The sequence below is a fragment of the Ananas comosus genome, linkage group 12 (genome assembly GCF_001540865.1).
Source record: "Ananas comosus cultivar F153 linkage group 12, ASM154086v1, whole genome shotgun sequence".
Lineage (NCBI taxonomy): Eukaryota > Viridiplantae > Streptophyta > Magnoliopsida > Poales > Bromeliaceae > Ananas > Ananas comosus.
In genome coordinates this window covers 5,123,447-5,145,487 of record NC_033632.1, presented here as the reverse complement: position 1 = coordinate 5,145,487, position 22,041 = coordinate 5,123,447, and the positions used below count along the sequence as shown (strand labels likewise).

Genomic DNA, 22,041 nt, shown 5'->3' with positions numbered 1-22,041 from the left:
GGCACTAGAGCAAAATTCACTACCATTGTCGGTTTGCAAGCACTTAATAAAATGATCACTTTCCTTTTCAACACGGGCTTTAAATTTCTTAAAAGTTTCAAAAACTTGATCTTTTGAAGCCAAAGGATAAATCCAACACTTTCTAGAATAATCATCTAAGAAAGTAACAAAGTAGTATGCACCTCCAAGAGACTTAATATTGAAAGGACCGCAAACATCGGAATAAACCAATTCCAATTGCTTGCCCTTTCTATGCATCTCATTTCTTTTAAACTTAACTCTATGTTGTTTTCCCATAATGCAATGTTCACAAAAATCAAGAAATGAATGCTCAAAGGAAGGAATAAGTTTATGTTCTTGTAATACCTTCATACCATGCTCACTTAGATGACCAAGCCGATTATGCCAAACTTGCATATTTTCGCCTTTGCTTGCGGTAGTAACCATCAAATTTGAATCATCACCCTTTTGAGCGGTTCCATGAAGTGTATAGAGACTTCCATCCTTTTGCCCTTTCAAAATAGTCATACTACCCCTTGATATCTTCCAAGAGCCCTTTCCGAAAGTGATAACAAAACCGGAATCATCCAATTGTCCCGCCGATATTAAGTTCTTTGTGATCTCCGGAACATGACGCACATTTGTCAATGTATGCTTTTGACCATTTGTTTGCTTTATGACAATGTCACCCATGCCAATAATTTTACATGCCCGATCATTACCAAGATAAACAAATTCACCATCTACTCCTTTGTATGTAGAAAAATATGATCGATCGGGACATATATGAAAAGAAGCACCGGAATCCAAAACCAAAGTGTTTGCACAAGAAGAGACCGCGCAAGCAACACTTAATGTGACTCCACTTTTACCATCCGAAGTGTTGTTAGCTTCATTCTTGACATCCTTGTCTTTACCTTTTTGCTTATTTTTTAAAGCATAACAATTCTTTCTTACATGACCCGTCTTCTTGCAATACCAACAAGTAAGCTTTCTACCTTGTGATTTTGATCTTCCTTTACTTTGAGATCTTCCCTTTGTGTTGGAATATTGGCCTCGCTTCGGTGACCTTCCTCTTTCATCAATAGTTAGTGCTTGACTCAAATCACTAGACAATTGATTTGTGGCTTTGCGAGTTTCCTCATTCAACAATGAAGCAACAATATCATTCAACTTGAATTTGTTCCCCATTGTGTTCACCACCATAGTAACAAGAGTATCCCAACTTGAAGGTAAAGAACTCAAAAGTAGTAAACAAAGGACTTCTTCATCAAGGTTAATTTTGAGAGACTTCAATTGTGCCGCAATAGAGTTAAACTCACTCACATGCTTACGAATAGTAGAACCTTCTTGCATCTTCAAGAGAAAGAGTCTCTTCATTGCATGCATCTTGTTCACACCGGAAGGTTGCTCAAATGATTGCTCCAAAGTCTCCCACAATTCGGATGCGGTCTTGCATTGATAGACATCAAATAAAATTGATGATGAAATGCATGGTCTAATCGCCGCCAAACATTTTCGGTCAAGTATATCCCATTCATGATTATCCATATTAGTAGGCTTTGCACCTTTTCCTAATATTGGTAAATCAAGCTCTTTTGCAACTAAATAATCCTCTATCATGATTTTCCATGTAGGCCAATTGCTCTCATTCAACTTCTCAAATTCCATAGCTTTCTCCATTTGAAAGATGAGTGAATAAACACAAATGAATGCTTAGATAACCACCAATCAAGCTCTGATACCAATTGTTGTCAAATGAGGGTGAAAAATATTGATGGCAATTTCACAAATACTTGGTGGGCAATTTTACAACCCACTCTCTATAAGCATCAAATGGAGAGCCAAGCACAAGAGCAATAACAAAATAAACCAAATCACCAGAACACAAGGATTTACATGGTTCGGCTATGTCTACATCCACAAGAGAACAATGCAAAAGAAGCTTCCGCTATAAATTTGGAGATTACAAGAGAGATTCAAATGGGAGAAATATCACCTTAACTCTAAGATATAAAAGAGAGCTCCAATAATCTCTAGCTCTATCCAAATGGTGTAAACCACACCTCACAAGGAAGATCTCACCTCCTTCTTGATAGAACCAAGATCAAAACCAACTCTAGGGTTTCTCTCTTTCTCCCACTTCTTTTCTCACTCTCTACTTCTCTCTCTATTTTTTCTCTATTCTAATATCCCACTTTAGCTCCCTAAGAGAAGAGGCTAACAATATGGGCATTTGGATCAAAAGAATTATGATCCAAAAGCTTACAAATAGGAGCCCACATACATGATAAGAAAATATAGAAAGAGGAGATTTTGACTTCACCAAATTATATAGCCCAAATAGCAAGGCCCAAATAAGAAATAGGCCCAATATAATTAGCTCAACAGATACAATAGATGCATTGACTTTAATCATACGTATTATATGAATATTGTTCATATTTAACGTGTGCTATGAATCAGCAAAATTTAAAAGACACGTCTTTTCTCGAGCAAAACTGTAGAAATCACTTCACATTCCGAATTATGATAACACGCAGAACAACAATAACATTATTGCAGGCCAAGAGTTATGCAACTCTGACGGTCAAAGAATTGAAAAGGACGCAAAAAGAAGGGGGAAAAAAGGAGAAGGAATAGCCTCCGCAGAGGCTCAAAATTGAGGTGTGATTATCTTCAATCACACGTTATATTTAGCGGCCGCCAAAAAACTCATTTCGCCTTCAGAATCTCTCCAAATCAAATAACAGTAAGACCTGTCGTCAGTACCTGCTGCTTCACGAAGGCAAGAAGATCCCGAGGAATTTGCCTTTTAGTTGCTTGCCTTTTTGACAGGGTCGTAGTCGTAAACATCACCAGCCTTGACAAACCGGCCCTTGACGCGTTTTCTTGTATCCGCTCTTGCTTTCCGTGATGCGTATCTTATCTGCTTCCCAAAGCTGCATAAGTGCATTTATTCAAAATGTCGTTTTAAAACGTACGAAATTTACTGTCATATATGCAATCACAATCCCAACAAACAGAGCTACCTTATAACAGAAGAGAGTGAAGCCACCAACAAATGCAAGAATTATGTGCGAACACTAGATAAGGACCTTCTTCAAGTATTACATAGATTTCCAAACACACGAGAAAATGTCCACAATAATCACCAATGTCAGAAAGTTATAATGCAGTGTATCATTTCGAAGTAAAGATGCGCGTGCACTATGTTACTTTAAGGGCAGCAACTCTATACGATTAAAACAGCACCATTTCTAACACTTACTATGTCTAAGAAGCCTCGCTAGAGAAAGGGCATGCTGTACACAGACAATGGTCTATAAATGCATTCTCATTCGCAACCAAACATGCGAATGTCCACTAATCTATACCTAAAATGACTATTAGAATCCTCTGAGAAAAATACATGAGTGCAAAGATATTACAGCCAGCTTGTTATTCTGCCTATTTTTTCAAAAGAATTTCATATTCCAACAATAAAATATTGAATGCTTCTATCAGATGAGATGACCGTTCCATGGTGCAAGATATTTTTATACATACGTCCAATGCATGCCGACTCATTTATACATATATTTGAGGAAAAATGTATATACATATGTGCAGGAACTCGAGGAATAGACTCTTAAATGAGCAAACAACTTATATTAGCTCTAGAGAGTGTCAGTTCGTAAACTACTTCACCCGAATTTGTCCAAACACCATGACTCTTTAGTTTCTAGAAACTTCCAACACTTTTGATTGCATCAAATGGAATGGATCATTAATATAGGTGTGCTTGCATCAATGCTGGGATGGACTAAGTACGACTGACTTAGTGCCACTGTTGCAGATTACTTTTCCTCTAGTGATAAAAGTACTACTCTGTGTTCAAATGTGTTTTCTACCTTAGTGGACAATTGCTAGAAACCAAGAAAACTGCACAAAGCTACCAACCCAAAGCGAATATAGTTAAATTATAGATATTTAAAATTGTAGATAGCTAACATAGTAAAGTATATAAGCAGAATCATACGAACAACTAGTATCAGGTCAAACCACATACAGCCGGCTTTTTTTCTTCTCGTTGTATCTCATTTTCGCTTCATTCCTTGCCTGCGGTTGCCCAGTTTCCATATTAGAATCGCAAAGTGACTCGCCCGCAAGGAATATAGGTGATGCCTCGCAGTCCTGGTAGTCAGCTACGCTACTTTCACCAGTGAGGTTTGAGATTGAAAGTGAGATATTCGGATAGACATTGCCGTGAGGAAAACTCAGGTTTATGTTTCTGTTGCTGCTCATGCTTAATAAGAAGTGGTCCGAATCACTCAAAGCCTGCAGAACATTAGCTGGCTCAACAATATGGGAAGAAGGAATCGTCCTGCAATCATATTGGACTAAAGAAGATGCCTGCAACAAAATATTGAAATTTCAAACACCAACATTTCAAAAGCTTGGATAAACTACATGATTAAATACCAAATATTATCTTTTCTACATTGAAGCTCAATGCATGATAATAAACATAAACAATGCACGCAGGAAAATACTTTCAGAAGTTGTGTAGCAAATTGATGGCCAAAACTTAGTAGCTTACCGTAAGAGTATTATATCGGATATTTTATTGCTTACTCCTTACACTTCACACAGGAAGTCAAGTGGTCTGATAGGAATGATACAAAAAGTCTTAGCAGAAAATAATATGTTGGCAAACAGTTGTGGTTCTGAACAATGGGACCTGCATCCAAGAGGCCAGAATGGAAGAGCAATTCAAGAATCTAAAATGAAGATTAAATCTTTGTAGTAGTCAAGATAGAGGGCAGCTTTTGTCCATTCAACAATTAGATTTATTCAATGTTGTCATTAAAGCTTCCGTTATTAACCACAATCATTAGTTGCTACAGAGGATTCAACAACGAATGCTTAAAAAAGCCAAAAGAGCCAGACGTTGGAAAAGATTGTGAGGTGGTAATAGAGTAGCCGAGCAATTTTGTTAGATGTTTAATTCACTGATGCCTGCATAATATTGTGTGATTACATTTTCTCCCATATTGGTAAAGGAAAAATATAAACAAAACCACAGTAAAGCATACAAGAACATAGTGGACAGAAGGTTTTAAAATCATTAAAAATTAGGATATGTATTTTCATTTGAATAAATCATTAAAAATTGAGCAAATAGTTTTGACTTTTAGATTAGGAGTAAGATATATATTTTTCCAATAAATCAGCCCTAATAGACCATTGTATTCGGAGAATAAAAATTTCGGAAAGTCAAGATCTATGTTATCTTCTTCAAGTTTGTGTAGTCGAAGCCTTATTCCCCAACTTCTACTTCTTCCTTTTCTTCTCTTTCTCTATCCCTCTCTCTCTGGTTGTGATTCCACGAGAAATTGTCATTGTTGCTCCCTGAACCATTGCCAGTGTCTGCCATTCTCAGAACACTGTCCTTTGTTTTCTGGATCTAGTAAGGTTCAGTGGTTTTCATTTTAAAACCTCACAAACCATCTAAAAGTGGCGATTGGTACTGATGCTTCAGATGCAAACAGTAGGGAGACTGGCTTTTTTGTGTCACTAACAAATATGTCTTTCGAAGAGGACTGAGATGAATAAAAAGATGATACAAAGGAGATAATATGGAAAACCTTTCGATTACACAACTTGGGACCAAGTGGCTAATCCTCAAAATCAAGTATCGCAAATTATAATTGGTTTTTGTGTCGCAAACGAATAGTCCATCTTTTCGCTTTTGGAAATAATTGCACTTCAAGAAAACAATCATCATAACGATGTATTGCTACTTCACTAATAACTTATCAATTGGCATCATGTCGCCTTTATTTTGACATCTAATTTAACATCGCATAGAGAATCGCATCAAAGTTCATCAAATTTCTTTTCCATCGAGACAAATTCGGACTACTAAGTGCATCGAGAAACAGGAAGTACCTCTAAAGCATTTTCGACACGACCACAGGAATCTGCAGCTGAAATGTTCTTCTCCGACAATACGCCCTCCAATCTCGCCCCTTGGTATGGGTACTCGGCAACGCTATGAAAGTAGCCAATCATCTCGCCATCGTCGTCAATCGTGAAGCCAATGTCACCACTGCTGACACAGTCGTAGAGCACATCGTGATCATTATTGTATATTCCCATAGAACGAGGACAATTCACCTGTACACCCCAAGTTTATGCAACTTATAATAAATGGCAGTAATAAAACATAAAAATAATGCTTTGCCCCTTTAAGGATTAGGAGTAATACGAGGAAATTATCAAACCGATTAACAAGAAGGCATAAAATACAGCATGGCAATGCAAACTCAATCAGCACTAGTTCATAAAATGGAAAATCTTAGCAAAATCAATAAGAAATTAAAAGAAAACAAATTTAGTTATGTTTAGATGTCGGAATAAGTTATTCAAGTTTAACTTATTCGGTATGAGAATCCTCATCCATAATTAAAAATAAGGAGTTTGGTTTTCGCTCCTTGAGTAGTATTGTTATTCATAATTTAGTAGAACAGTATATTTTTACCTTGAAAGTGACTGATCTTATATTTTTCAAAAAAAGAAAAAACTTGATGGTGGAATATGATATTTTATTTTAGACATTAGAGAGCAATGGGAGCAGGATTATTGCCTTGGGCAGATCAGATCGGTTCTGCAAGAAGTCCTGCAGTTCTTCGGCATCAGGCACGAGCAAGGAGGAGGAAGCGGCGGCGATCCAGGGGTCGACGATCGTGGCAAGGCCCTCGTCGGGGAGAGGGGGGAGGTCGAAGGCGGGGACGGTGGAATTGGAATTGGCATCGGACCAGAGGCAGGAGAGGTCGGCGGGGGCGGCGGGGCCGGAGTAGCAGGCGAGGGGGAGGAGGCGGGCGGCGCGGTGGTGGTGGTGGTTGTTCGAGCAGGAGTGGCAGAGGGAGAGGCGGAGGTCGGGGGAGCGGAGGGCGGCGGGGAGGGAGAGGCAGCGGTCGCAGAGGAGGGCGCGGGGGTGGCGGCGGGAGAGCGCGTTGGCGGAGTGGACGATGCCGTCGCACGGCAGGCAGAGCGGCGCCCCGTCCGCCTTGCAGTACACCAGCGCCCGCTGCCCGCAGCAGAACTCGCACAGCGGAGGCGCCTCCATCCCGACGACGAATCCCCCCACTCTCTCTCAAGGCGGGCCAGAAAAAGATGAAAGAGATGGAGAGGATACCATTCATCCACACTAACCGATCGGGAGGAAAAAATAGAGATCGGAGGGAGGGAAGGTTATGCGTTAGGGTTAGGGGTACTGCGGGGAGCGGAGGCGGAGGAGTCGGCGGTGGGGCATAGCGGGGAGCGCGGGATGGCGGGCCGCGTGCACGACTGCTTGGGAACCCCTAGCGCAGCTGCAGACTGACGTGGGATGGAGGAAGCGAAAATATCTTCGTAAAATCTACAACAGTAATTCTCCTGTTGCCGTTGAGGATTTGTTTGGAGTCCGATATAGAAGGGCTATTCATGCGCGGTCGCCTCGAGAACAAGTATAGTAATATACGCACGTGCAATTTTTACGGTAATATGCACGTTTGCTATTTAAGAGGCAGTTGGTCCTGAGATTCAGGAAAGATAAAAAAAATGGTTGAATCATATAACTACCATATATATGCTTCTAAGTCCTCAAAAATTTAGTAGGTGGTCCATTGAATATTATAATCTAATATGTGAGAATTATGAAAGGGATATAAATCTAATGGTAAGAAACTTGATAGTATGCTTGATACAATTAAAAACATCATAATCGAACTCAATATATAATATACTACTATCATATACATATAAATACATCATATATATATATGAGTTCGGTTAGTGTGGATGAATGGTAGTTACCATGATAGTGATCTCCTATGGTTGAGTTGATGGTTGGTTGAATAATATGATCTAATGGATAGAAATGGTCAAAGAGGTAAACCTAACGGTGAAAATTTTGGTAGCACCAAGTGCTTGGTGCTATTAGAAGCACCCGAGTCGGATTCATATTTCATTTCTGAATTCAAATATAGATTTAGTATTTAATTTTATCTTTAAATCCAGATTTTGAATTCAAATTTTAAATTAAAAATTTTAATTTGAATTTAAATTTAAATTTTAATTTCAGATTTTAAATTCAAATTTAAACGCATATTTGTGTTTTGAATTTAAAAAATTGAATTCAAATTCAAATTTTAATTTTGAATTTAAATTTTGAAACATAATTTAAATACTGAATTCAAAATAGAAATTCAACTGCAATTAATCCATTCATTTTGACGTGTAAACACATTGTGTCTAATAACTATTTATATTCAAATTATGGATTCAAAATTAACTTGAAATTTGGAGTTTTGTTTATAATTAAATCTGAATTCATTAATTTAAAATTTTGAATTACTTCAAATTTTTAAAATGTGGATACACATTAAAAAATTAAAATAAAAAAAAGTAATTGACAAATAGATTTATACCACTAATAATTATTTAAATTTAAAATATAAATATAAATTTAATTTAATTAAATGTGATGTGCATCGCTCGCATATTATAACTAGTCTTTTCAAAAGCCTCAACTGCTAAAATTGTGCAGAAATATCATTCCAAAAAATATTTTACCTAATAATATAAAAAGAATTAAAAAATCAACTTAACTCATTCGCTAACCAGCATTAAGTATTTTAGTACTCATGGTTTACTATATTTTTCTAACAGCTCCTAACAACATCGGTATATGTAAAAACGACAGAATTTTTATAGATACAAAAATAAAAAATTAAACTTTATAAAAATATATTTGTTATTCAATATATTTACAGAAAATTATATATAGTTAACCTAAAAAGTAAATACAAAACTTCACATTCCGCTAGGGACGTAATGTGGGACGTGCCGCCCCGGCACGGCCAACATTCACTCGGGCCAAACCAGGCCAGGGGTCGGCCAGGGCCGGCCATATTAGAATTCAAGCCGGGCCGGGCCAAATTTTATGGATGTTCAACTCTCCAGCCCGAATGGCATAGGCTGTACTGGGCCGCTCTCCGGGCCCTTTAATTTTTATAACTTTTTAAAAAATAAAAAATTAAAATGGTTTTCTTTTTATAATATGTTAGCTAAAGAAATAAAATTTATTAAAATATTTATAAAGTAATAAATGTTTAAAATAAATTTTAAAATTTTATAAAATTTTTATACTTTTTTTTAAAAAACTCTTTTCTAAACATATTAAAAAAAGAGTTTTTTAGAAAAGTTTTTTTTTTTTTTTGTCCCCCAAAGACTTAGGACAGCTTGGGGAGTTGGGCCTGGTCCCCAATTCCCTAAGGGCCACAGGAGTCTCAAGACCAGGCCATGCTGGCTCTGTAGGCACGGCTCATGCGGGTTATGCCGTGCCCGACCACGGGCCTAACTGTTGGCCTAGCAAAGCCCAGACCCGTAACGAGTCGTGCCGTACCAAGTAAGCCGACGGGCTCAATTGAAGTGGCCCAGCACGATCGGTGATGTTGGATCGGGCGAGTCCAGCACAGCTTCTATAGTATCTGTGCCGTGCCTGGTCCGACCCATAGTCGTGCCGGACCAAGCAGCCCGTTTTACATTCCTAATTCTACACATCAATATTTGTGTATTGGGGTGACCGTCAGGGATATCTTGAGTATTGGGAAGGCCGTCCGTTGGGGCAGTTGTCACTATAACGATAGCGACAATCTGTAAAACTAATGGGTACATCCCAACTGAAGGACTAATACCTTATTAATTTTTTTATACTAAAAATTTAAAAAAATTATCTAAATTCTTGAATGGATGAGTGTAAAATTTATAACTCATTTTTATACAAGAAGAATAAAACTTCGGTAGAATGCTCCCCAACGGCGTCTCGTTAGGGAGCCTCTAATCTGCTATCACTTGTAGTTTTGCCTCCATCCAACGCTCGTTGGATGTTTTTAATACTAAAATTCAAAAAAAGAATTACCTGTGCACAAAAATAAAAATAGCATGTGGCGACGAATTGCAACATCTTAATAAAACATCGTTGGGGAGCTCCATACTAAAGTTCTTTTCTTACATATAGGGCATGTTTGTTTCAACGTAAGTAGACTTGGGGTGGAAATAAACTTTGAGTTGAAGTGGAGTTGGGGTGAAAATTAGTTCACTTCTGCTGTTTGTTTCTAACTGTGGAAGTGCAGTTCTACGAGTTCTGTTATTTGTTTGATAGGAAGTAGATAACGTAAAAAGTGTAGCTCTCCACCCCCGTATACTTACCTCCAAAATAATATCATTGTCTATTTTGTAACTTATAGTAAATAATAAATTATAATAAATAAAAATTAATATAATGATATATGTATATAATTATATATATGTATAATTATAAAATAAAATTTTAAAAAATAATATTATTTGTTTGCATATAAATTATAATAATGCAACAAATAAAATTCTAAAGTTAAAAAATTATTAACATTTAACAAATTCATTTTTCATCATTTTCTAAATATACAAATTAAACAAAAAATATATTAAAGCTTACCTAATCAATTTGATCATATTTTATAAAAGGTAACCCTAACACATTAATCCATTTTTGCCTTTTTTTCACTTCACCGGAATTGACTTCACCCTATGGGAGGGCGAAGTCAAGTTCATTATTTTAGGTGAACTGGACTTTCGGGCGTAATAAAATTATGGTGAACTAAACGGCGGAAGTGGTCAGTTTTCACCGAAAATCACTTTTCCCGTCCCACTTCCACCCCACTTCCCTCGAAACAAACAGGCCCATAGCATTTCACATCCAATCATATGAAATTAATGTAAAAAAATGGCGAGAATAGCAAATTTGCCCTAGACTTTATATTACCAAATTTGTCCTAGATGTTATATTTTCTCATTGAGTACAAACAATTAGGAAATTTTTTTACCGAAATAGTATACAATCTTTGGTACACCAATTCAAACCTTTGGTACACCAATTCAAACGTAGCTTCGGAAAATCAAAACAGCGACAAGTATTCAAAGTAAAGAACTAGAAACTTAGAATTAATCCAATAAGAATAAACAAAACAATGATCCGATATCGTTGAGTCGAAATGTTGTTATAACTTCGATTGCTTGATGTGCCTTAATCCAGCAATTAGACCAAGGCAAAAATGTACAAACACCCCCTAAACTTTTGCATATTTTCCCTAAACAACCTCCTGAAATTTTAATTTCTGTAATTAGCCCCTCTAAATTCTATCAAATAGTTTGAAAGACTCTTCTCCTCAAGTAATGATTTGAAGTTACATATTAAACAATCATTCTAGTCACAAATCTTGTACATCTACGCCAAAAAAAAAAAAAAAAAAACCTATTTTTCTCTTCTGGTAAATGAAATGAAATAAAGCATCAGGATTAAAGAACAGAATAAATCCATCTTCGATTTTATTATTTTTAACATTTTAGAACAAAAGAGAGAGTTCTCTGTGCTTTGAAGCTTTCACAAAATCATGCGCAAGATATGTGACCAGAACATTTGTTTGATTACCAACTTCAACTGATGAGAACCAAACATTACACGGTTGATGCCTTAAAACTGATAAGCATCATCCCTTACATCTGTTATCGGTATATTAGAACAATGGATCACCTGCTATGAGTATGTTTTCGACATATATCTATTATGACATGCAAAGATACCTATCAGTAATTCAGTATCAAAACAAAATTGGGATTCATTTGATTTGGCACCTAAATTTGGACTAAAAAATGGACAACAAAATCAAGACAATACAGGTTAAGGAGTACATAGTAAAATCTTCTGATGAGATCAGGAAATGCATAATTAACGACATTTTCAAACTCACAAGTACTAATCCATAAACGACATCACAAATTCAGCTAACTAATGGACTCCTACTAAGATCTCAATCTATGAATACTACAAGAACTGATTGAAGCTTGTACAATAGTTTGACATCAGTAGTATCATACGAGAGAACCAAATACAAGCACAAGATTCTACAAGATCTCCTCATTCAAAAGGCCAAGATAACAAGTGAATTTAAGAAAAAAAAAAAAGAAGTTATGCAACTCATCCTTATGTATGAATGTATGACTTTATATTCGACTGCTCCGAGAATCGGCAGTCATTCAGATTCCATGCTTCTCTTTCTTTTTTTAGGCTTCTTCTCGGTAGCATCTTCGTTGGCTATAACTTCGTCCTTGGTTTTGCTCTCGATTCTCATTCCGGAGGCGGGGTCGTAGTAGATGGGCAGGGCCAGCGACTCGGCGGCCTTGATATGGAAGGCGCGCACATTGGCCCACTTCCTGGGCACGTGCCCGACGGCGGCCTCGGCGGAGGCCGCNATATTTATAAAGTAATAAATGTTTAATATAATTTTAAAATTTTATAAAATTTTTATACTTTTTTTAAAAAACTCTTTTCTAAACATATTAAAAAAAGAGTTTTTTAGAAAAGTTGTTTTTTTTTTGTCCCCAGAGACGTAAGACAGCTTGGGGAGTTGGGCCTGGTCCCCAATTCCCTAAGGGCCACAGGAGTCTCAAGACCAGGCCATGCTGGCTCTGTAGGCACGGCTCATGCGGGCTATGCCGTGCCCAACCACGGGCCTAACTGTTGGCCTGGCAAAGCCCAGACCCGTAACGAGTCGTGCCGTATCAAGCCGACGGGCTCAATTGAAGTGGCCCAGCACGATCGGTGATGTCGGATTGGGTGAGTCCGGCACAGGTTCTATAGTATCCGTGCCGTGCCTGGTACGACCCATAGTCGTGCCGGACCAAGCAGCCCGTTTTACATTCCTAATTCTACACATCAATATTTGTGTATTGGGGTGACCGTCAGGAATATCTTCAGTATTGGGGCGGCCGTCCGTTGGGGCAGTTGTCACTACAACGATAGCGACAATCTGTAAAACTAATGGGTACATCCCAACTAAAGGACTAATATCTTATTAATTTTTTTATACTAAAAATTTAAAAAAATTATCTAATGGATGAGTGTAAAATTTATAACTCACTTTTTGATATGCAAACAGAATAAACTTCGGAAGAATGCTCCCCAACGGCATCTCGTTAGGAAACTTCTAATCTGCTATCACTTGTAGTTTTGCTTCCATCCAACGATCGCTGGATATTTTTAATACTAAAATTTAAAAAAAGAATTACTTGTGCACAAAAATAAAAATAGCATATGGCGAACATCGTTGGGAAGCTCCGTACTAGAGTTCTTTTCATACATATGGCATTTCACATCCAATCATATGAAATTAATGTAAAAAAATGGCGAGAATAGCAAATTTGCCCTACACTTTATATTACCAATTTTGTTCTAGATGTTATATTTTCTCATTGAGTACAAACAATTAGGAAATTTTTTTACCGAAATAGTATACAATCTTGGGTACACCAATTCAAACGTAGCTTCGGAAAATCAAAACAGCAACAAGTATTCAAAGCAAAGAACTAGAAACTTAGAATTAATCCAATAAGAATAAACAAAAAAATGACCCGGTATCGTTGAGTCGAAATGTTATAACTTCTTCGATTGCTTGATGTGCCTTAATACAGCCATTAGACCAACGCAAAAATGTACAAACGCCCCCCAAAACTTTTGCATTTTTTCCCTAAACAACCTCCTGAAATTTTAATTTCTGTAATTAGCCCCTCTAAATTCTATCAAATAGTTTGAAAGACTCTTCTCCTCAAGTAATGATTTGAAGTTACATATTAAACAATCATTCTAGTCACAGTACACGTACGCCAAAAAAAAAAAAAAGAAAAAAAAAAAGCCTAATTTTCTCTTCTGGTAAATGAAATAAAGCATCAGGATTAAAGAACAGAATAAATCCATCTTCGATTTTATTATTTTTAACATTTTAGAACAAAAGAGAGAGTTCTCTGTGCTTTGAAGCTTTCACAAAATCATGCGCAAGATATGTGACCAGAACATTTGTTTGATTACCAACTTCGACTGATGAGAACCAAACATTACATGGTTGATGCCTTAAAACTGATAAGCATCATCCCTTACATCTGTTATCGGTATATTAGGACAATGGATCACCTTCTATTAGTATGTTTTCGAACATATATCTATTATGACATGCTAATATACCTACTGTCAGTATCAAAACAAAATTGGGATTCATTTGATTTGGCACCTAAACTTGCACTAAAAACTAGACAACTAAATCAAGATAATACAGGTCAAGGAGTACATAGTAAAATCTTCTGAGGAGATCAGGAAATGCATAATTAACGACATTTTCAAACTCACGAGTACTAATCCATAAACGATATCACAAATTCAGCTAACTCATGGACTCCTACTAACTACTAAGATCTCAATCTATGAATACTACAAGAACTGATTGAAGCTTGTACAATAGTTTGACATCAGTAGTATCATACGAGAGAACCAAATACAAGCACAAGATTCTACAAGATCTCCTCATTCAAAAGGCCAAGATAACAAGTGAATTTAAGAAAAAAAAAAAAGTTATGCAACTCATCCTAATGTATGAATGTATGAATTTATATTCGACTGCTCCGAGAATCGGCAGTCATTCAGATTCCATGCTTCTCTTTCTTTTTTTAAGCTTCTTCTCGGTAGAATCTTCGTTGGCTATAACTTCGTCCTTGGTTTTGCTCTCGATTCTCATTCCGGAGGCGGGGTCGTAGTAGATGGGCAGGGCCAGCGACTCGGCGGCCTTGATATGGAAGGCGCGCACATTGGCCCACTTCCTGGGCACGTGCCCGACGGCGGCCTCGGCGGCCGCCACGACGTTCGCGACGATCTCGTCCTGTCGCGCGACTCCCGCCCGACTCTGATCGCGCTGCAGTTGCCGCCGGTCGAAGGTGAAGTGCGTGGAGCCCGCAGACGCCGGGAGCCGCGCGCACGACTTCCCGCATGAGTTTTATCGCACTCGGGATGCAAGCTCCCTGCTTCTTGCTCCTCTCCTGCTCCTGCTCTGCTCGTCGATTGTTAGTTGTTTGTTGAGCACAGGGACGAGAGGGGAGGACGCGCCGGTCGGCGAGGAGAATAATATGACGATGAGGGGAGTCGGCCGAGGGGAGGTGAGTTCGAGGCGAGAAAGGGGAACGTCCGGCGTACCGGGAGGTGAGATGGAGAGACGCGGCTGCGGAGCGCGGAAGGGAGGGGGAGGAAGGCGGTCGTCTACTTGAGAGGCGCGGGAGAAGGGTCGGGTGACGGCAGCGAAATAAGGGCGGCCCTTGTCGTCCAACCTTCTTGAATTCAAGAAGTACATCACTCGTCGCCTCTGCCGCCCGACGCCGTTGAGCGGCGACAGCCACTTCAAAGCACGAGAGACGCTTCTTCTCATTCGCGCGCGACCCGAGATCCCTTGACTTGCGCAGTGATGACATCGGTCGGTCGTGACCCAGCGGGAAATGATCGGGTGCGGTAAAGCCTCTATGAGTTTTTAGCTTCCTGCCGCTTTACCTTTTGTGGTAAACCTTCATAGGAGCTTTCACTTCGACTTTATCCTGGCCTGAACAAAAGGTATCAGCGCCGTGAGAAATTTACTCGTGTCCTTCACACGTCTCGTCCGTAATAAAATCCAAAAATTTATGCTTCGTAATCCAATAACATCCGAAAATAATATAAACCTGATCAAAAATATTATAAAATTACGTTCTTTAATTTGCATATATAAGCCGCTACCTTGGCAATATTCTTATTTGCAAAATTGGCTCTCTTGTGAGTATAAATTTTTTAGTTAACAAAAACTTGACCCTGAAGTACCACACAGGGACTGCGCTCAATAATTGACGCCAGCGCATCAGCGCCTACATATGGATACCAGCCCTCGATGGGACTCCAAGAATTATTCAGTCAAGCTCTGAACACAGGTATCTTTCACACCGTGTTAGAACCACACAGGAAAGCCAACAATCACCGTTTCAATATAACTTATATCAGTCTCACCAGTATTCTCACTATATCAAACCGCACGCGGTTATGCACATTAATCAACGGTGATATTTTATTCGTCTCATCCGGGTTTAGATTCTCGAATGAACCATTTACTTTAATCATATATTGTAGTACCTACATTTTAACACTTCTCATTTTAATGCCTTATCTATACTTTTTGCGCAATTGCTACTTTGTATTCATGGTAACTGACTTAACATTTTCGGTTAGGGGATACATTTGTAATACACAGGTGAATGATCCGTTGTTCAGAGGGATTTTGATAACTGTGAAATACACCGTTCCATTACTTGCTTGACACTATCCATTCACCGTGTCCAACACAACTACCCCAGTCCCAACCAGCAGTTTGCCGCAGAAAAATAATTACATAATTCATTACAAGAATACGATAAAATATACCCTATCAATACACATCAACAACATCACAAAAGTAATAACATCACAACATCAACAAAAATTAATACACATTACAACATCACAAACAATAAATCTCAATAATATAATCAATACCAAATAATGCAAAACTATAATATACAAAAATAAATTCCAATATTAAATAATATATAAAATAATACATATCATAGTTCTCCTTCACCCGATCCATCCTCAACCGCATCGCCTATACCAGTCCGCAAGACCAACCACCAACATCATTGCTCATTACCAAAGCTCCAAGATCTCCAACTGCTAATCTCTAATAGCAAGCCTCTACAAAACCGCTCAATCACAAGCAGAAGCTCCCGGTAGATTTGTGCCAGTGGTAGAATCTAAAAGGCTGATCTGGCCGTGAGAGCCTGAAATGAGGGCAGTCTGTATGTATGACCACGATCTGGCCGCCGAGCTAAATATAATACAATATCACCTTCTCGAGTGATCCTGGCGGACTGGTGCTGGTGTCGGGTCCGTACATCAGCATAAGTGGCTCCCTATCGTGAATATGCATCGGTGGACATATAACGGGTGTTATGCCGACGTCTACTCTCCACCATAGCTGCTGGTTCTAGGATGTACATATTGAAGCGTATAAAAGTGCTCCCAAAAGCTCGCCTTTTCCATAAACTGATCAGAAACAGTACCTCCATGTGATAGGGTAATATAACGATCCACTCTCTGACATATCGGTAGAACAATGTCTGATCAGATAATGTTATCGTCTTGGCCAAACGTATCAAACTGAAATAAACACCAATCCAAAAAGATATCAAATCTTTCTTGTATAAATAAGTAAAATACAAATTTAAATATAAAAAATATTGTGCAACTATACAATTCATAACACCATATATATATACCTTCTCGACGTTCCACTTAATATCGCTTAGAAGGACAGAGATGGGTTGACCAATACGCTGTAAAATAACAGATCCATATTTATACCACGTCTCCTTCTGTTGATATCTAGTTACCAAATACTTATCCACTTACGCATTAACAGGGTACAACTCTAATCGATATTGAATCTTCCCAATATGGGTACCTATATCTGCTAATATCTCTACTAATTCTATCATTCTCAACTCACAAAATTATAGCTGTTTCCGCCTACATATATCATCATCTTGCTCTACTCGTAAATTGATGCGATTTATCTAAAGTAACACCAGTTCAGTATATAATTAGCTTATTTATTCGGATTTACTTTCTTAGAGACTGCTAAGCTAATCCGCAACAACAGATATTTCGGCATATCCATAGCACTGTATGAATCTTTCCAATAGAGTGTGAAACAGACTAAGGTAGTCCTGATCGCCGACGGCTCGGCAGTGTGGGCCACAGAGGAAATAGCAGAGACCGAAGCATGAGAGAGAGAGAGAGAAAGCTTCAGGTTAGCGAAACAGAACAAGCTACCTTATTCTCGCACAACAAAGCTGCGCCGTCTTGGCTTCGACAATCATAACAATGAAGAGCAACAAAGAGAAGAAGTCGAGAAGAAAGAGATAGATCGGAACTTGAAAGAAAAAAGAACTAAAACAGAGTTCACGGGGGGGGTACGGGGTGGGACAGCAGTTGAGGGGGGGGGGGGCTCCTACCGGCGCCGTCGCATGGTTCTTAGACGACGTCGTGTCGACAAGCGGCGACTGATACGCATTCGATGCTCAACAGGCGCTGCGCGGGTCATTTTCGGCCAGAGAAGAAGAGAGCAAGGAAGAGAGCGATAGAGAAGGGGAAATCCAAGACGACGAAGAAAGATCGAGCTTAATAAAGCACCATGACGTCGCATGGGTGCGGAAAAAGAAAAAATATGATTCTAAAAGGACACGTGAATGATCACCGTTCCGACACGTGAATCCATTCACCGTTCTCTAAACACGGTGATCCATATCACCGGTGTCCAAATCTACCGTCAAACCCCGAAAACGTTAAGTCCGATGCACCAAATACAAAGACGTCAGGCCGGTTGCAAAAATTGAAAGTAAAGGACACCGTAAAATGGTTCCACTCGTCTAAATGCAAACCACACCCCCGCTTCGGTGCAGCACGACTCACGTGGACCAGAATAAACACGTTGATTTGTTCACCCGTGTTTAGACACGGTGAACCAATACCCTGGTTTCTCCAAATCTTTCTACAACGTGCCCATCCCCGGCCCCCCGCGTGCCTGACTTTTTTGCGGCTGCGTGGCAGTGCGACCCATGGCCTTTCTCAAAGTAAATTTTCAACTGGCTAGTTTTGCAAAAATAAACTTGCAAGGCCCTGTGCGACATTATTGAAACAAAAAATCCCATTAGTAAACACCTTCATATATTAATTTTATTTAATTTATCATTTCTATATAATTTATATATTAATTATTAGTATTTGAGTAATATTATAGAAGACGAATTTATATAACCAATTAAATTTTATTTAATTAAATTTAGAGGACAAATTCACGTCGGTACTGCATTTTGCGGTGAGAAACAATAATGGAAAAATACCGTTTGTTTCCGTTATTACGGTTAGTCGGTTGTGACATATTTTCTGCGATTTCATCGGAGAACGCAGAAACATATCCCTATATACTTTTTCTTTAACTCTATTTTATCTAATAGCGTTAAATCTACCTCAATACCAAACAAAGCCTAAAAGTGGATAAAAAATTTTGGGTTTCATTTTTCACAGGATGTGGTAATAGAATATAAAATCAGCAAGATCAATATCAAATAAAATTCTCAAAGAGCTGAGACAATTTTAAGCAGTTGGATTTTTTATCCTGTTCAGTCGTTCAGTGGTTGAACCATGGGTCCAAATGCTTCAAAATTTGATTTTTAATTAATTCAGTTGGAAAGATGAAATTGAAACACTCGACGAGCTGGATTACGGTCAAATTGGTTGAATTAATTGACCAGTTAGATCCAGATTTTTAATACCGTAATATCCTTGACCAAGGACCAAGTGAGCCCGTCTCGTAGGAGTGTAATGTGGGTCGTGCCGGGCCGGCACGGCCCACATTGGTCGGGCCGAAACAGGCCGGAGGTCAGCTCGGCGCGGCCCGGCCCCAAAGTCGGGCTGCGCTGTGCCGGGCCGGGCCTCGGGCCAGCCCATTTCTTATTTATCTAATTTTATTTTAAAATATATAGAATTTTAGAAAATTAAAAATTAAAATACTATTATTGAAAAATAATGTATGAGTGAAAAAATTTCAAATTTTAAAAAATATTTATAAAAATAATAGAATTTTAAATTTTTAAAAAAAATTATAAATTTTTTGGACCAAAATACCCTCCCCAACAGTTAAATTTTTAACTGCTGGGGAGGGATTTGGTCCAATGAGAACCAAAATACCCAACTATCTTGAGAGAGCCCCAAGGGCCTGCCATAACAGACCTTGGGAGAGCCCCAAGGGCGGCACAGTGGCTCCCAACTCCCAAAGCCAACTCCCAAAGAATTGGGAGTTGGGATACCCTGGAAAGTGCCGGGCCGTGCAGGCTAGGTAGGCACGGCACATACAAGACGTGCTGTGCCAGGCCGGGCCCTCACCTTAGACTTGGCACAGCCTAGGCCCGTCTCGTGCCAGGACGTGCCGGCACCACACGGGCCGATTTACAGGACCAGGAGTACTCGTACCGTGCCTCGGTCCGGCCCATGCTCGAAAGCCCAACCCATAATTGTCGGCGGTTGTTTCGTTTTACGAATTTATAGCATTTCTATCATATATTTTATATTTGCAAATTTATTAGGAATTTAATTATATACTAATTTCATCCAGTCTTGAAATCATAAAATCTCCTAACCCATAATACTATGATGTGCGACATGTGCCTACTAATTTATGAACCCAGAAATGAATGGCCCATTAGGTTTTTGAAAGAGAAATATTAAAGTTCTTTGTAAAAAGGAATTCAACCCTAACTAGCTTTGGCAATTCCGAACGTCACATTATCCCATGCACTGCTCATCGCATGGATGCATGACATGAATATGAAAGCCAAGCGATTGCCAAATAGTATGTTGGGGATTGTCCTACTAATTTTGTTCGTCATGTTGAACAATATTTTGGTAAGGTAGATTTCCAACATGAGATTGTTTTTTTTTTTTTTTGAGAGATAGGTAGCATGCTACCCCTTTCGTTTATTTCATTTAAAAATAAACTTAGCTGAAAATATGAATCAACTAGAATTCGAACTTGAGTCTTGGGTACCAACCACCAAGTCCTTTGCCACTTGCTCTAGGGATGGTCAAACTGTATAAATTTTGAAATCATGTGAATAGCGAATGGAATGTTCTCATATTATAGATATATAGATCTGTCTTACTTTAAAAAACTAATAATGATGCGATAGTATTTAGAAGTAAATCACGAACAGTAAAAATTATTATCTGTTTCCGATGCATGCACCAAATTATTTGTGCACCACTTGTTCTCTTATCAATTATAGATATCATATGATTCGAGTTGAGCTAGAATACTATCGATAGCAAACGATTCCGTTGCCACCCATTTGTTTTCGATGATAGAGCCTCCAAATTGACGATCGGCATCGTTGAACATAATTTATACCATTTGAAGTGTTTAGAAATCAAATTTCAAATCTTTTCAACATCATTTGCCTAATGATCAAAGGGTTTCAAAATTTGTAATTTTAATGGTCGACATGAGGCGTTTTCTCGTTTAACGGTGTAAAGATATTCAAATCAATTGAATTTTTGTTAGAAAATTCTTCAAGCTATTTAAAACAAGATCTATACTCTTGATCTTGATTACAAGACTCCTATCATCATTTTTTCAAGAATATTCATTTTCAACCGTTTATTTTTGTGTCCACTCGATGGATAAAAGAATAATGTCAAAAATATATGAAATTTGATTTCCAAACACTTCAAGTGATATAGATCATCAACCGTGCCGATCGTCGATTTGGAGGCTCCATCATCGAAAACAAATGGGTGGCAACGGAGCCCGTTTGCTATCGATAGTATTCTAGCTCAACTCCATATGATTCAAACTTTCCTATAGTTTCGTAGACGTACATGATCTGCATGCAAAGTCCAAATTAGGTCATATTGTAAAGACTAGTGAAGGACCCACGCGTTGCGGCAGTATAATTCCGTAGAAATAAATATATAAATAAAATAAATAATAGTAAAAAAAGAGTCAAAAAATTATATAAAAAAATAACTAAAAAATAAAGAACTATTGCTGTAATAAAAATATAAAAGTAAATTATAAGAAAGATTAAAAAAAGTAAAGACAAAAATCATACTAATAAGAAATTATATATAATTATATTTATAATTATATATATTATAATTATATTTATAATTATATATATTATAATTATTATTATAATTATATATAATTTTTAGAAAAAATAATTTATTATTCTTACATTTTTACCTCTTTTCTTCTCTTATCTATCTTATCCTTTTATTTTTATTCTTTTACATATAATAATTATATATATAATAATATATATATATATATATATATATATATATATACACAATAACATATGTATACACACACCACACACACAAACACACACACACAACATAATATATATATATATATATATTATATATTATATATATATGTATGAGTTGAGCTAAAAAGGCTCTCAAAAACACCAAGAAATTGGTGCTTTTGAGTTTTTAGCCATTGGATGGAGAGATGTAGGTTGAGATGATGT

The 22,041-nt window shown here is 37.8% G+C and overlaps 1 protein-coding gene across 1 annotated transcript; it reads right to left on the bottom strand.

The window, feature by feature from the left end:
- LOC109718986 (putative zinc finger protein CONSTANS-LIKE 11) lies at positions 2,331-7,385 on the bottom strand. The gene is made up of 4 exons (XM_020245508.1): positions 6,632-7,385; positions 5,935-6,162; positions 4,052-4,395; positions 2,331-2,942 (listed from the first exon to the last, which is right to left on the bottom strand). The coding sequence occupies exons 1-4, from the start codon at positions 7,112-7,114 to the stop codon at positions 2,816-2,818; spliced, it is 1,182 nt and encodes a 393-aa protein (XP_020101097.1). The 5' UTR covers positions 7,115-7,385; the 3' UTR covers positions 2,331-2,815.

Excerpts from the sequence above, each read along its gene's own strand:
- LOC109718986 (XM_020245508.1), bottom strand. The coding sequence starts at position 7,114 with ATGGAGGCGCCTCCGCTGTGCGAGTTCTGCTGCGGGCAGCGGGCGCTG. Across the intron at positions 6,163-6,631 it reads ACCGATCTGATCTGCCCAAG|GTGAATTGTCCTCGTTCTAT; the intron begins GCAATAATCCTG and ends TGGGGTGTACAG. Across the intron at positions 4,396-5,934 it reads GTGTCGAAAATGCTTTAGAG|GCATCTTCTTTAGTCCAATA; the intron begins GTACTTCCTGTT and ends ATTTTGTTGCAG.